Raw genomic sequence first — 11917 nt, forward strand, 5'->3', positions numbered from 1 at the left:
TATCTTATAGTAGACTGCCACCAAACTAATATTTTCGAGTGCTGAGCTATAGTAATACATGTTTGTAATAGAAAATTGTGTGATTACTAGTTTTATTGTCGTAATAATTATTGTAGTAGTAGTCATAGTCGTAGTCTTTGCCCTTCTTCATCTGTTATTCTTTTTTGTCAGAACTATTCTTGCTGTGTTGACACATGTTGTAGTCCTAATGTGAAAGTAAAGATGTATTCCATGCCCCTTACCAGTAGAGGATTGAATGGGAAGTCATGTAGCAATCTGTGATGAGTAATTGGTCAGTTACAAAACCCATTGGCTATGCTTCATTGTGTACAGTGGGTGGCAAGTGGTAAGGAGTTAAGGTGACCACAGAAACTAGAGTTTTTTTTATGCAGATGCACATAAATATGCAGTACCTGCACCTTGCTTTTAAGTTCAGACTTTGTCTGTCTTGAAATTGTCTTCTGCCACCCACCCCCCCCCCCCCACCCCCCAATAAAGAAGCCCTGAGGAGAGGCATCTTTAAACAAAGGACAGAATGAAGGTTGAAATTTGACTGGTGTTTGTTAACTTTGCTGCTTGTCTTTCCATCACATGTTGGTCTGTCTCTCTCTAATATCTTCATTTTCAAGGTCACTGTGACATTCAGCTGTAGTGGCTCTTAACTGTCTGATAGTACACATGACCCTGGTAACTTTACATTTCCTGTGTTCTGTTAACAGACATTACATCTTGTAAACACTCTTCCATTGATAGCTGAGGAAGACATGTTACTGAGGTAGACCATGGAAACATAGGCAGTGTTGATGTATGGCTTGAATTTTGTGGGCTTGTATTTTTAAATGTTGGCTTCTAATTTGTGTTCCCTTACTGGTTTCAGAACTGTATAGGTTGACTGGGGAGGTGCTCGGAGAGGGGGCATACGCATCTGTCCAGACTTGTGTTAATATCTGGACAGACCTAGAGTACGCTGTGAAAATCATCGACAAAATTCCGCGTCATAGTCGCGGCCGAGTGTTCAAGGAGGTGGAGACTTTTCATCACTGTCAAGGTCATCCCAACATTATTCAGCTTATAGAGTTCTTTGAGGATGAAGAAAGGTAATATTTGTGTGTGTGCGCAAAAGATGTGTGATAGCTTTAGGTTATGTACTATGTATATCTTAATATAACGTGTGCTTGAAGAAGGTATTGTCTTGGAGGAGTAATATTACATATTCACCTTTTGTTATTTTATGTTGGTAAGAATGCAGATGGATGGTGTTCGAGAACGGTTCTGAGGAGAACATTCAGATGGAAGGTGGATAAAATGGCACAAGGCTTGAGAAAATTTTATAATGAGGATCTTTTTATTTTGTTGGTCTCCGAATGTCTCTGGTGATGTTAATATTTTCTTCATTTTTGACGTCATCTGTTATCTTTTTTGTGTCTGAAAAACTTAATGTAAAGGGTGGATTTTGGTTCATGTTTAGGTAAAAAGGGGCGAGACACCTATTCTGTTGGATATAGTACACTAAACTGTTTCCTTACTTTTTTATACTTTTAAAAAAAAGGATACTGAATGAAGTACAAAACAAAGAAAATAGTTTGTAGGTTTTTACTCTTCATCAAATATAATTAGTATGGTCAAAGATAAGGTGGCAGGGCATTTGGCATTCATGGGGAAGATTGGATTGGAAATGTCTGAAGGGAATGGATAATTAAGAAGACCTTGGTGTAGATGGGAGGATGATATTATTTGAGAGGTTATTGACTGGATTCATTTAGATCCTTTTAGGGTCTTATAGTAACATGGTATTGAACCTTCTGGTTCTGTGAAAGGTAGGAATTTCTTTATTAGCTTCTGATGAAGTAAAATAAAAAAAAATGTGGTGAGGCATTTAAAATGAATGGATATCATAACAGCCCCAAGAGTATGTATTGAATGAATATTACAAAATACTTCAAAAGCCTTGATGCGGATGCATTGAAAGGAAAAATGTTGAAACAATTCATGGTTTCTTGAATACTGTATGTCTTGATGTGAAATCCATTTTTACAATTTAAAACTTTGGAAGTTTTTCATTATAACATATAAATATGTGTGTGTCATTGATTTATAATCTCTGTCCCATATTTTTGAAGAGTTGCTGTGCACTAGTCTGATACATGAATTAGCAGTCGGTAACTATAAATGATGTTCAAGCAGTCGCTAATTTTCTTTGTTTCAGGTTTTATCTAGTGTTTGAAAAAGTGAATGGTGGGCCTCTTCTGACCCGCATCCAGGAACACATCCACTTCACTGAGCGAGAAGCAAGTCAGATCATTAGAGATCTGGCCAGTGCACTGCAGTTTCTGCATGTCAAAGGTGAGTTTGTTGTTTTACTTAAAGACTGTCTGTTTAGTCTTCATAGACTCTCTGGCTAAATGTGTGCTTAATGTTTAGAATCACTGATTTTAAACTTTCATAGTGATTTTTTGTTAATATTATATGAGGGGCAGTCAAAAAGTTCCCGGAATTGTGGTATAGCACTGTAATGGTAGGACATATGGCATCGCTTACCTAATCACCTTCAAAGTAGGACCCTTGCGCATTCGACACATCGCTGGTTGTGCAGCAATTCCTCGCCGAGAAAAGCACTCCCGTCATCACCCAACCACCATACTCTCCAGATCTCGCTCCGAGTGACTTCTGGCTGTTCCTTACTCTGAAAATGGGCCTCAAAGGGACGCGTTTCACAACCATGGAGGACATCAAATCAAATGTGACGGCCAAACTCCGGAAGATTCCAAACGAAGAATTCCGCCGGTGCTTCCAACAATGGTAGGATCGATGGAGCAAGTGTGTGTGCGCAAGGGTCCTACTTTGAAGGTGATTAGGTAAGCGTTGCCATATGTCCTACCATTACAGTGCTATACCACAATTCCAGGAACTTTTTGACTGCCCTACGTACTACTTTAAGGTGCTGGCACCGTGTGGAAGTCGGCTGCATTGTCACAGTGCCAGCGCCTGAAAGTATCAGAATCATTGCCTTCAGTGGCTTGGAGTATTACAGCAAAGTAATAATAGTAAATTGGTAAATTTCTATATAAAATTAACTAGCATTTCTCCAAAACAGGAAACATAAGAATTGAACATCATTTTATTCATATCTGGAAACTTGTCACAAGAAAGTTATGGGTGTTTCTTCTTCTTCTTCCTTGCTGTTTTATTATTCCATTTTTGAATTTTTTGATTTCAGGTATCGCTCACAGGGATCTGAAGCCGGAGAATATCCTTTGTGTTTACCCTGATAAGTTGAGTCCAGTGAAAATCTGTGACTTTGACTTGAGCTCAGGGATTAAGTTCAACTCAAACCTGGCTTCTCCCCTCTCGACACCACAGCTACTTACTCCAGTAAGTTTATTTTGCAAATCTTATATTGGCCTTATAACGTGCCAATAAATATAATGTATCATTGGCATCCGGTAGAATCATTCTAGTGCATGCGATTCCAGATGAAATATTAGATGATAGTTATGAATGATCAGTCTGGTAGGAACCTCTTTTAATGTGTTTCATGTGAGACGTTCAGGCATTTGAATGGAGGATTTATATTATTCAAAACTTAATGAAAACCATGCTTGTGTGGAGCAGAGTCCTACAGAAGCTACTGGTATTGTCAGCTTGTCAAAAAATTCCCTGCCTCTTAAGGAACCTGCAAGTTTGTTACCATGTTCACAGGAACTTGGCATTGGTCTTTTTCCTATGCCAGGTGAACTTGATCTGCACCTTCCAACCTTGTGTTCGTCAGAGGTGTTTTAATATTATCCTACCATTGTGCCTAGGTCTTCCCTTCAGACTTTCAAACATTTATCTGCTCCTTATATGCCCAGCCAAACTCATCCTCCTTGATTTGATAATTTTAACAATATTTGGTGAGAGTACACATATGAAGATCAAGTGCCATAAAATGGGAGGCCTTCTTTTTGTATTCACATCATACGTATACTGTTCATGTACCATGCAGCGAATGTAATTGTGGAATTATAAAAGTATATGCAGATATCTCTTATTTATTTCAGGTTGGTAGTGCAGAATTTATGGCTCCTGAAGTTGTAGAGGCATTTATTGGTGAATCTACGTCATATGATAAGAGGTGTGATCTCTGGTCACTGGGAGTGATTATGTATATTTTGCTTTGTGGTTATCCACCCTTCTATGGCAGCTGTGGGTCTGACTGTGGGTGGGAAAGAGGAGAAAACTGCCAAGCATGTCAGGTAATAAAATGTTTTTTAATCTCTATCTTCTGTATGTAAATGCAGTTTAACTACAAGCACAATACAAATCAAGTAGCACTTGAGTTGAAGTACAGATATTTGTATTGTACCAATCATTTTTAGTCACGATAGTTTTTTTACATGTGCATTTCTTATGAGATTGTCTGTGTTTAGTCAAAAATGTCGCATTTGGTCCATCCTTCTCACATCACTATAAACGGTAGGTTTTGCAAGAGGACGGAGACAGATTCCAGTCTCCAAAACTGATTTAATCATATTAAGATGATGGATAATACCAATGAACTGTATTTTAATTCATAATGTTTATGGATTCATTAGGAGCTGCTGTTCACAAGCATCCAAGAAGGTTGTTATGATTTTCCTGATCGTGAATGGGCAGATATCTCGGAAGAAGCCAAGGACCTAATCCGTTCATTGCTTGTGAAGGAAGCGAGCCGCCGTCTGTCTGCAGAGTGTGTGCTGACTCACCCCTGGATGTCTCCCAACTCATCTGGTGCCACCCTGACAGCACGATCCCTGGTTACTCCTCATGTCATCAGGAGGTAAGCGATCTTGGCAGCAGCTCCAAGTAATGACACATAACCAGTTTGCCATTGAGCAACGCTTCTCAATAAATGTATTTGGACGTGATTGTATGTATAGTTTGAAATTGTTAGATAGTATAACTCTTTCTCAAGCAGCGTAATTAACCCGTTAATTGAAAGAATTTTTTTTCCTTTGTTTATGTGTAGTTCTTAACATGGTTCCCAAGGTCATTGTTCTTTTTCGTTATACCCTAGTGCAGTGGTCCCCAACCTTTTTGTGCCTACGGGCACATTTGAGTGTTTGACGGGTTGTCAACCTTTTTATACCTACCGCCCACTTTTGTATCTTTGTTGATGGTAAAATTTCCTTACCGCCCACCAGTGCCGCACGTACTGCCCACCACCATGAAAGAGGTACAGCTCGAAGACTGAGTGATGGCCAGTGGTAAGCCCCGCCCTTGTTATGCACACTAAAGTCGTGCCTTTGGCTACGGAGCTCATTCGTTGCTCCCTCATCCACGAGTATACTTCGAGAAGTGTCCGGTGAATTATTACCTATATTCAAAGTTTAGAGATGGAATTCAAAAGTAAATTGCAAAAGCATATTTTAAAAAAGTCAAACTCGCGAAGTAGTTAGCAATGTATTCGATATATGGAGGAAGAATAAAATTTGTAACAACGGACAAAAAACCCCACCGCCCACCATGAAAACTTGAATCGCCCACTAGTGGTTTATGAGATCGTGGCTGGCACCAACCAATTAACAAAGCCAAATTTTCTTTTCTCTGGACAGATAAGATATGGACACCAAATAATACACAAAACAACACAACGTTTAATGATACAAGAAACCATGCAATCAAAAGTACGTAGTTTTATAAGTACAATTATTATTACTCAAGTGGGAAGTTAGTGTGATGTTTGGCACTGCAATTATCAGCATTTTTTTTTTCAAATTTGGGAGTGTAGGATGATGTTGCTGCTCGCAAACAATCGTCAAGATGGGCGTCAGTAAGTCAAGATCTGTGCTTTGATTGTATAATGTTCATGGTTGAATGGCCTTCATTATTCAGTATAACCTCTTTCCGTAACAACGCGGGCACCCAAAAAAAGGGCTTAGCACCGCGTTGGGGACCACTGCCCTAGTGTAATGGATATACATATTTCTTATTTTACTGTTCTATGCACGTTCATATACACGCATTCCAGTCTTCCTGAAATACTCTTGTTATTAATTCTTTGTTCCAATAGTTATTGGTACAGCCTCATTTTGCCTTTCTATTCTTTTCTTCATGGTTGTAGAAGACTTCAAATGTGGAAAAAGTTTTATTCTTCAGTATTGTGTGTATCTTGTCCCGCGCCGTAGCCGCACGGTCTGAGGCATCATGCTTCGGACCGGCGATACGGAATGCGCGCTGGTTCGAGTCTCGGGGAGAAGAAATTTTCTCATGAGCTTTCGACCAGTGTATGGGACCGGTGCCAACCCAGCGTCGTGAGGAAATTGGGGAGCTACAATGAGTAGCGTAATCCGGTCATGAAAACTAGCAATGGCTGGGGGTTCGTCGTGCTGACCACACGTCACCCTATATCTGGTTGGATGATCGTTCACCTCTGCTTAGGCATGTGAACGTGAGGCCAGCAGTCAAGCTAGTCGGCTTTGGCTCTCTGGAGCTGTTACGCCACGGATTTAATTTTTAAATTGATTGTATCACTATGTAACACTATTAATAAAGGGATATAGACAAAACATGCTAATTATTACACAACTGTTTAATTAGGTATTCGATGAATTGGCAAATTGTTGTTTTGAACATGCTCCTGGCATTTGTGCAGTAATATGCGTAACCCTGAAACTTAACACATTACTGCATTTGTGTAGTTAAGGGTTATGCAGACTGTCATTAAATGGAAGAAAATGGGATGGTTTTATGGTAACTTAGTTGTCTAAACACACATGCAAACCGCCCACCCTCTACCCCCATTCCCAAACAATGTGGGGCAGTTTTCCTGTGGCTCCACTTCAAATATCGTGATAAGAGAAACTATGGTTGAGTATTAACCCTTTGCTATGCCTTTCACTCTACTTGGTAAACAGAAATGTCCCCAGCTGTATTTAATGTACTAAAATTTGATGTAGAAGTGGTCTCAGAGTGTCAGGATACTGGGAACGACCCGTTCTTCAAGTGCCTGAGCACTGCGAGTCCCAACTTACCGTTGGCTTGATCTATAGACATTCGTTAGGACTCCTTGGACGAGGGATCGGCCCGTCGCAAGGCCTCTACCTGTACACAGGACGGCAAAACACAGAAAAACGCGGACAAACATCCATGGTTTGTGGGATTCGAACCCACGGTCCCAGCGACCAAGCAACACAAGGCCCACGCGTCAGACTGTGCGGCCACTGCAGACCCCGTCAGGATACAATTATATTATATGTTCAGCAAATGTTTAATTTGTATGTCATTGTCACACACTGGTGTAAGAACTGCTGTTCCTAAGAGCTACAGTCACCTTTGATTGAAGTTTGGTTTAAAACTGTGCTAATTTTCTCTTCCAGGAATAACAGTGCTCGTGAGTTATCTGCATTTGCAGAAAGTGCAATGGCTGTGAATCGTGTTGTGTTGCAACACTTCAGTATGAACCTTGAGCTTGGTTGTACTGAGACTCCATCTTTGTTTGAGCCTTCTGTAGTCCTGGATCCAGGTTTAAATAACAGAGCTACTGAAGGCACAGCCTTATTTGGTCTTTCTCCTCCAAGTGAATCAAGGTTGATCCAACGCCGCAAAGCTCAAAGTCTCACCAAGAAATGTAACAGCGACGAGTTATTAAAAATGGAGGATAATAATATATTGGGCAACCACATCACAGCCAATTCCACCAATAAAATTGATTCTACATCTGTTACCACAACCCTAGAAGGTAAGAAGCTAGGGAATCTTCTTGTCGTCGCTTCCTCACCCACATCTACTCCAGCACCTGTAGTTGTGGTGGCATCTCCTAGTGGCTGAAATCAGAAATGAATTTGTGCCAGCGTGCGTACCTGATTTATTAATTATAATTTCTTCACAATTATTTCATGTTTTTTTTATTGCAAAAACTATTAAGTAAGTGTAAGCGCCAGACTGAGATTTTAGAGGTGTCTCTCTAGGTAAGGTAGGCTTTTTAAAAGACTTCTAGACCTCTGGTGTGCTGTTTGAGAACAGGCAAGTCTGTTTGGTGGCTTATTATTTTTGTTGTACTGAGAGAACCTCCGTGATTTGTTGAGTAAATAAGAGCGGAGAGAAAGACTGAGTAGTACTGGAAACTACAATTCAGTATTTGAATCCCTTTGAAGTGCATGATGGTGTACATCAGTTTTTGTAAAATACTAGCAGTTTCAGTGTGGCGTTATAATGCCATGCTGTACATCATTCTTTATTGGCTTCTTATTTTGTCTGGGAAAGAAATTGCTAGTGCTGTAAAGTGGGGTATTGAGTGTTTGCTTCAGTGATCATTGCATATTGAAGCAGGTGCAACCTTTTCCTTTTGATTGATGTAAAAAATGGCATCGATATCATTACATTTATTTTTTTCTTCAAGACATTTAAGTCATTTTCATAAACTGATGAAACTGTCGCATTTGAAAGGGTATAATAGCTTCCCTCCTCATGAAAGTTGAGTCAATCTTTTGTAACATCAAGTGGTAGTATTTTCAAAACAATTTAATTGTGCTTGTCATGGCAATTGTGAGAGATCTTGTGTTGCATAATTTGTTTCATGGGCTACAACATCCAGTCTCAGACTTGGAGAAGGAAAGTAAGCAGAAGGCGCTTAAAATACCGTATTTACCTACATCAGTGGGAAAGTGTGTGACTTTGATTATGAGTAAGACATACCAGGGGAAGAATATTGAACAATATTTGTCTAGCCATTTTTTAACATTGAAAGTCCCTACAATTTGTTATGTAGTCATAAAATCTTGTTTTATTTTTATTGTGTTAGGTTGTTTTGTTACAATTTTGTCCTTCCTTTCAAATATGATTTTTTTTGTTGGTCCTTCGTTAAAATTGTATGTTTTTTTATACTGTGCAGATTCCAAATGCCATTCAAATACATTTCAGTCCAATTTTCTTCTTCAAGTGAGAATGTGTATTTAGAATTGGGGGGAACCCAGCCTCATTCAAAATTATGAATGTTATTAAATTTGTTCTTGTTATAGGTGTGTAAATACGGTATTTTGTAATTTTTTAAAGTGAATACTGTGGTTAATATTATTAAAACACTGTATAACTACTCAGGGCTATATAATATACAATTCCCCTCCCCATTAATCTTTGATTGTAAGGGTGATTGACAGGGACTCTTGCTTTATGATTACCAGTTTGCCATGATGGTGTATTACATTGTGAGCTTTGAATGGTGGAAACATCAGCTAGTGAAATTACAATACATGTTGGTTGTATTGAATAGACTGTTTCCAATGTGTGCATGAAGAGAATTTCATTTCAAAAACATTGTATGGCTTAATATGGCAAGTGTCATAGTGAGTCCACATCGTAACCCATGCCAAGATCTTTGTATGAAAAACTACATAGTAAACATACATACCTGAATGGTAATAGTTTCCTGAAGTAGGTGTGACAAATTAAGTAGGCATGTCAATACTTGTGTCGAGTATGATATTGCCTGATGACATCAAATGGGTCATACATTATTCATCTTTATCACATGAAATGTTTTTGGGTGTTTATTATTCTGCTCTACTTTTTCTACAAGATTATATCTTAAGTGTATCATTTGATGTAAACTTTTAAGTTAGTTTATGAAAATCAGAAAACTACCTTAAATTCTTTGTACATTACATTGTTTTCCATGGTATATCTTGTGACATTATAGCTACTATAATCATTAATCAGTCATACAATAAAATACATCAGACATAATCAAGAACTGAATTTAAAAAAAAAAGTATGCAAAATTAAATACGATTTACCAAAGGTTTATAATAATTTGAAAAATGTTATAATTAAACCAGAACACTTATATAAAGAGATTTATGGCTCGAATTTTGCTGTTCTTTCTTTTGTAACGTGTGTGTGCGTATGTATGTTTTATGTTCTTGTTTTAGTCTGTCTAGTCTAAAAAAATCCTGAAACAGTAAATTTGTTTTGAGGGATCCAGTCTTATCCAGCATTCAGTCTCTTGATGTATTCTAAGTTAAACTGAATTGTGAAATGAGAGAGTGTGTTTCCTTATTAAGACTTGTTACTTTTTAGTTTCCAAGGACATTGACATCAAGTGTGCCAGAATGAGAATTTGTGTGACGCTGTGCATAGAAAATGTGCATAGTTACTTTTTTCCTTCAGATACAAGTGTAAGTTTACGTGTGCAAGCGCGTGTGTGTGCATATAAATATATATATGGTATTATGCTAAAATGCAGTGATTGTGAAAAATCCAGAGTTTATAAGCATGTATGATTAATTTTGCATCAAAGAAAGCATTAAAACTGAAATGTGAAAGCAGAGTAAACAACTTCTTGTGGAAGGTGCAGCACAGTCTATACTTACTTTGTGTACAAATTTGGGAACGTTCATGTTTTAGAGGTTCTAGAGATTTCTTCGTGATTGAAATGCCAGTTACACCTTTGGTTGGAAAAAATAAGGAAGTAGTAATCAGTTTACAAAATAGACATATCAAGAATGATAACAGTTTAATTTTAGTACCAGAGCATGGTGTATTTTCGTAGGAAACACTTAAATATGCAGGTGATACGTTATTTTGCAAGTAGTGTAAACGCCAGTGCTGAATACTAGTTGCTAAGTTGTACCTGAGAACCATCAGACATAATCTTGATATTTTTGCAATGGTATGAGTTATGTTCCAAATTGAAAAGTTCCATAATTCAAACTTACGGCTACAGATTTCCAAAAACCTTCAAATATTAAAATCGAGGAATGAATTAAAAATCTTTTGTGATGTTCTGTCACATTTCTTTGAGAAGTGTTAACTGTGTGTGTGTGTGTATATGTGTGTGTGCGCGTGCATGGGCACGCAGCTTTGTAAAGATGTCACGTTATTGTTGGATGACGAGACATTCCATCAAAATAGACCAAATCTTTACATAATTGATGCAGTTGTAAAGTCAAGATGGTTTATGAAACAGCTGTTATTCCTAGTGTTTCAGACCTCATTGAACCGAGCTATGAGAGTTTGAAAGCACAAGTTTAGTATGTTTTAAGAATGGTGGTAATGATCTTAACTAATTCTGATGTATGAAGGTACATTGATCTTTCAAAGTTCAATGATCATATGTGACAGGTAAATAATACCTTGAATGGTTTATTGAATAAGTTTAGATAAGTTGCTGTTGAGAGAGAGTGATCCTCTTCCTGTGTTGAAATGGAAAACCTTAGTATTTCTGCAAGATGTTGAAAGATACAGCTATGGGGTTCTGACAACTGTTTACTACTCTTAGTCATGTGGATTTATCTTTTGTTCAATAATATGGAATGTTACTGAGAGTTGCTTGTATGAAAGAGTCAGAATATGAGGTGAAATATAGACCTTTTGTAATACCAGTTATCTTGACTGATACCATACATAGGAACTCCATAGCAGAATTCTTTATTTTCTTCCAGGCTCCTAACTGATTGAGGATGATTTAGTATTAAAAGCAACTTTGTAACATGTTATTTTGAAGATTAGTTCTGGTCACTCGCCATCATCTTCCAAGAAAGTGCTTTATTATGTTTTTAATTTTTGTTCCATACCTTTTTATAAACTTAACATTACTGCTAAAACAAGAAACACTGAACATAATATGGTGCTTCATTACTAAAAGCACTATATCTGTGATATTAAAAACTCATGTAGAAAAAAAAATTAAATAAATAATGACATTGAACAGTGCTTCATATTTGTTCACCCAGTCACCCATGCTGTTCAGTTATCCTGCAGTTTATGTGTTTCATTTTTTATATTTCTCACCTGTACTGATGAAGTGTTTAGTTTGTTACATTCTGTTATGTGACCAAATTTGATGTTAGTTGTGTAAATGCAAAATTTGTCAATTTTGACTTGCATTTGACATAAGCCATTAGTGTTACTATTGCTACTAGAAAAGTGCTGATATTAGTGAGATATTTGTCTGGCAATG

General features: G+C 37.7%; 1 protein-coding gene across 6 annotated transcripts in view; it reads left to right on the forward strand.

Annotated features, from left to right (window-relative positions):
• Lk6 (MAPK interacting serine/threonine Lk6 kinase) overlaps positions 1 to 11665 on the forward strand; it is a 57927-nt gene extending 46262 nt beyond the window's left edge. For all 6 annotated transcript variants that reach the window (XM_022063291.2, XM_022063294.2, XM_022063293.2 and 3 more), the window contains 6 exons: positions 878 to 1097; positions 2207 to 2343; positions 3218 to 3372; positions 4041 to 4235; positions 4575 to 4798; positions 7338 to 11665. In XM_022063291.2, the coding sequence (XP_021918983.1) occupies positions 878 to 1097; positions 2207 to 2343; positions 3218 to 3372; positions 4041 to 4235; positions 4575 to 4798; positions 7338 to 7788 (1382 nt within the window). In that variant the 3' untranslated portion in view covers positions 7789 to 11665. The remainder of the gene's footprint in view (positions 1 to 877; positions 1098 to 2206; positions 2344 to 3217; positions 3373 to 4040; positions 4236 to 4574; positions 4799 to 7337) is intronic.
• Positions 11666 to 11917: the final 252 nt, after the last annotated feature.

Source organism: Zootermopsis nevadensis, unplaced genomic scaffold, assembly GCF_977971745.1.
Source record: "Zootermopsis nevadensis isolate Lab colony 2312 unplaced genomic scaffold, Znev_1.0 Znev_ptg000001l, whole genome shotgun sequence".
Classification (NCBI taxonomy): domain Eukaryota; kingdom Metazoa; phylum Arthropoda; class Insecta; order Blattodea; family Termopsidae; genus Zootermopsis; species Zootermopsis nevadensis.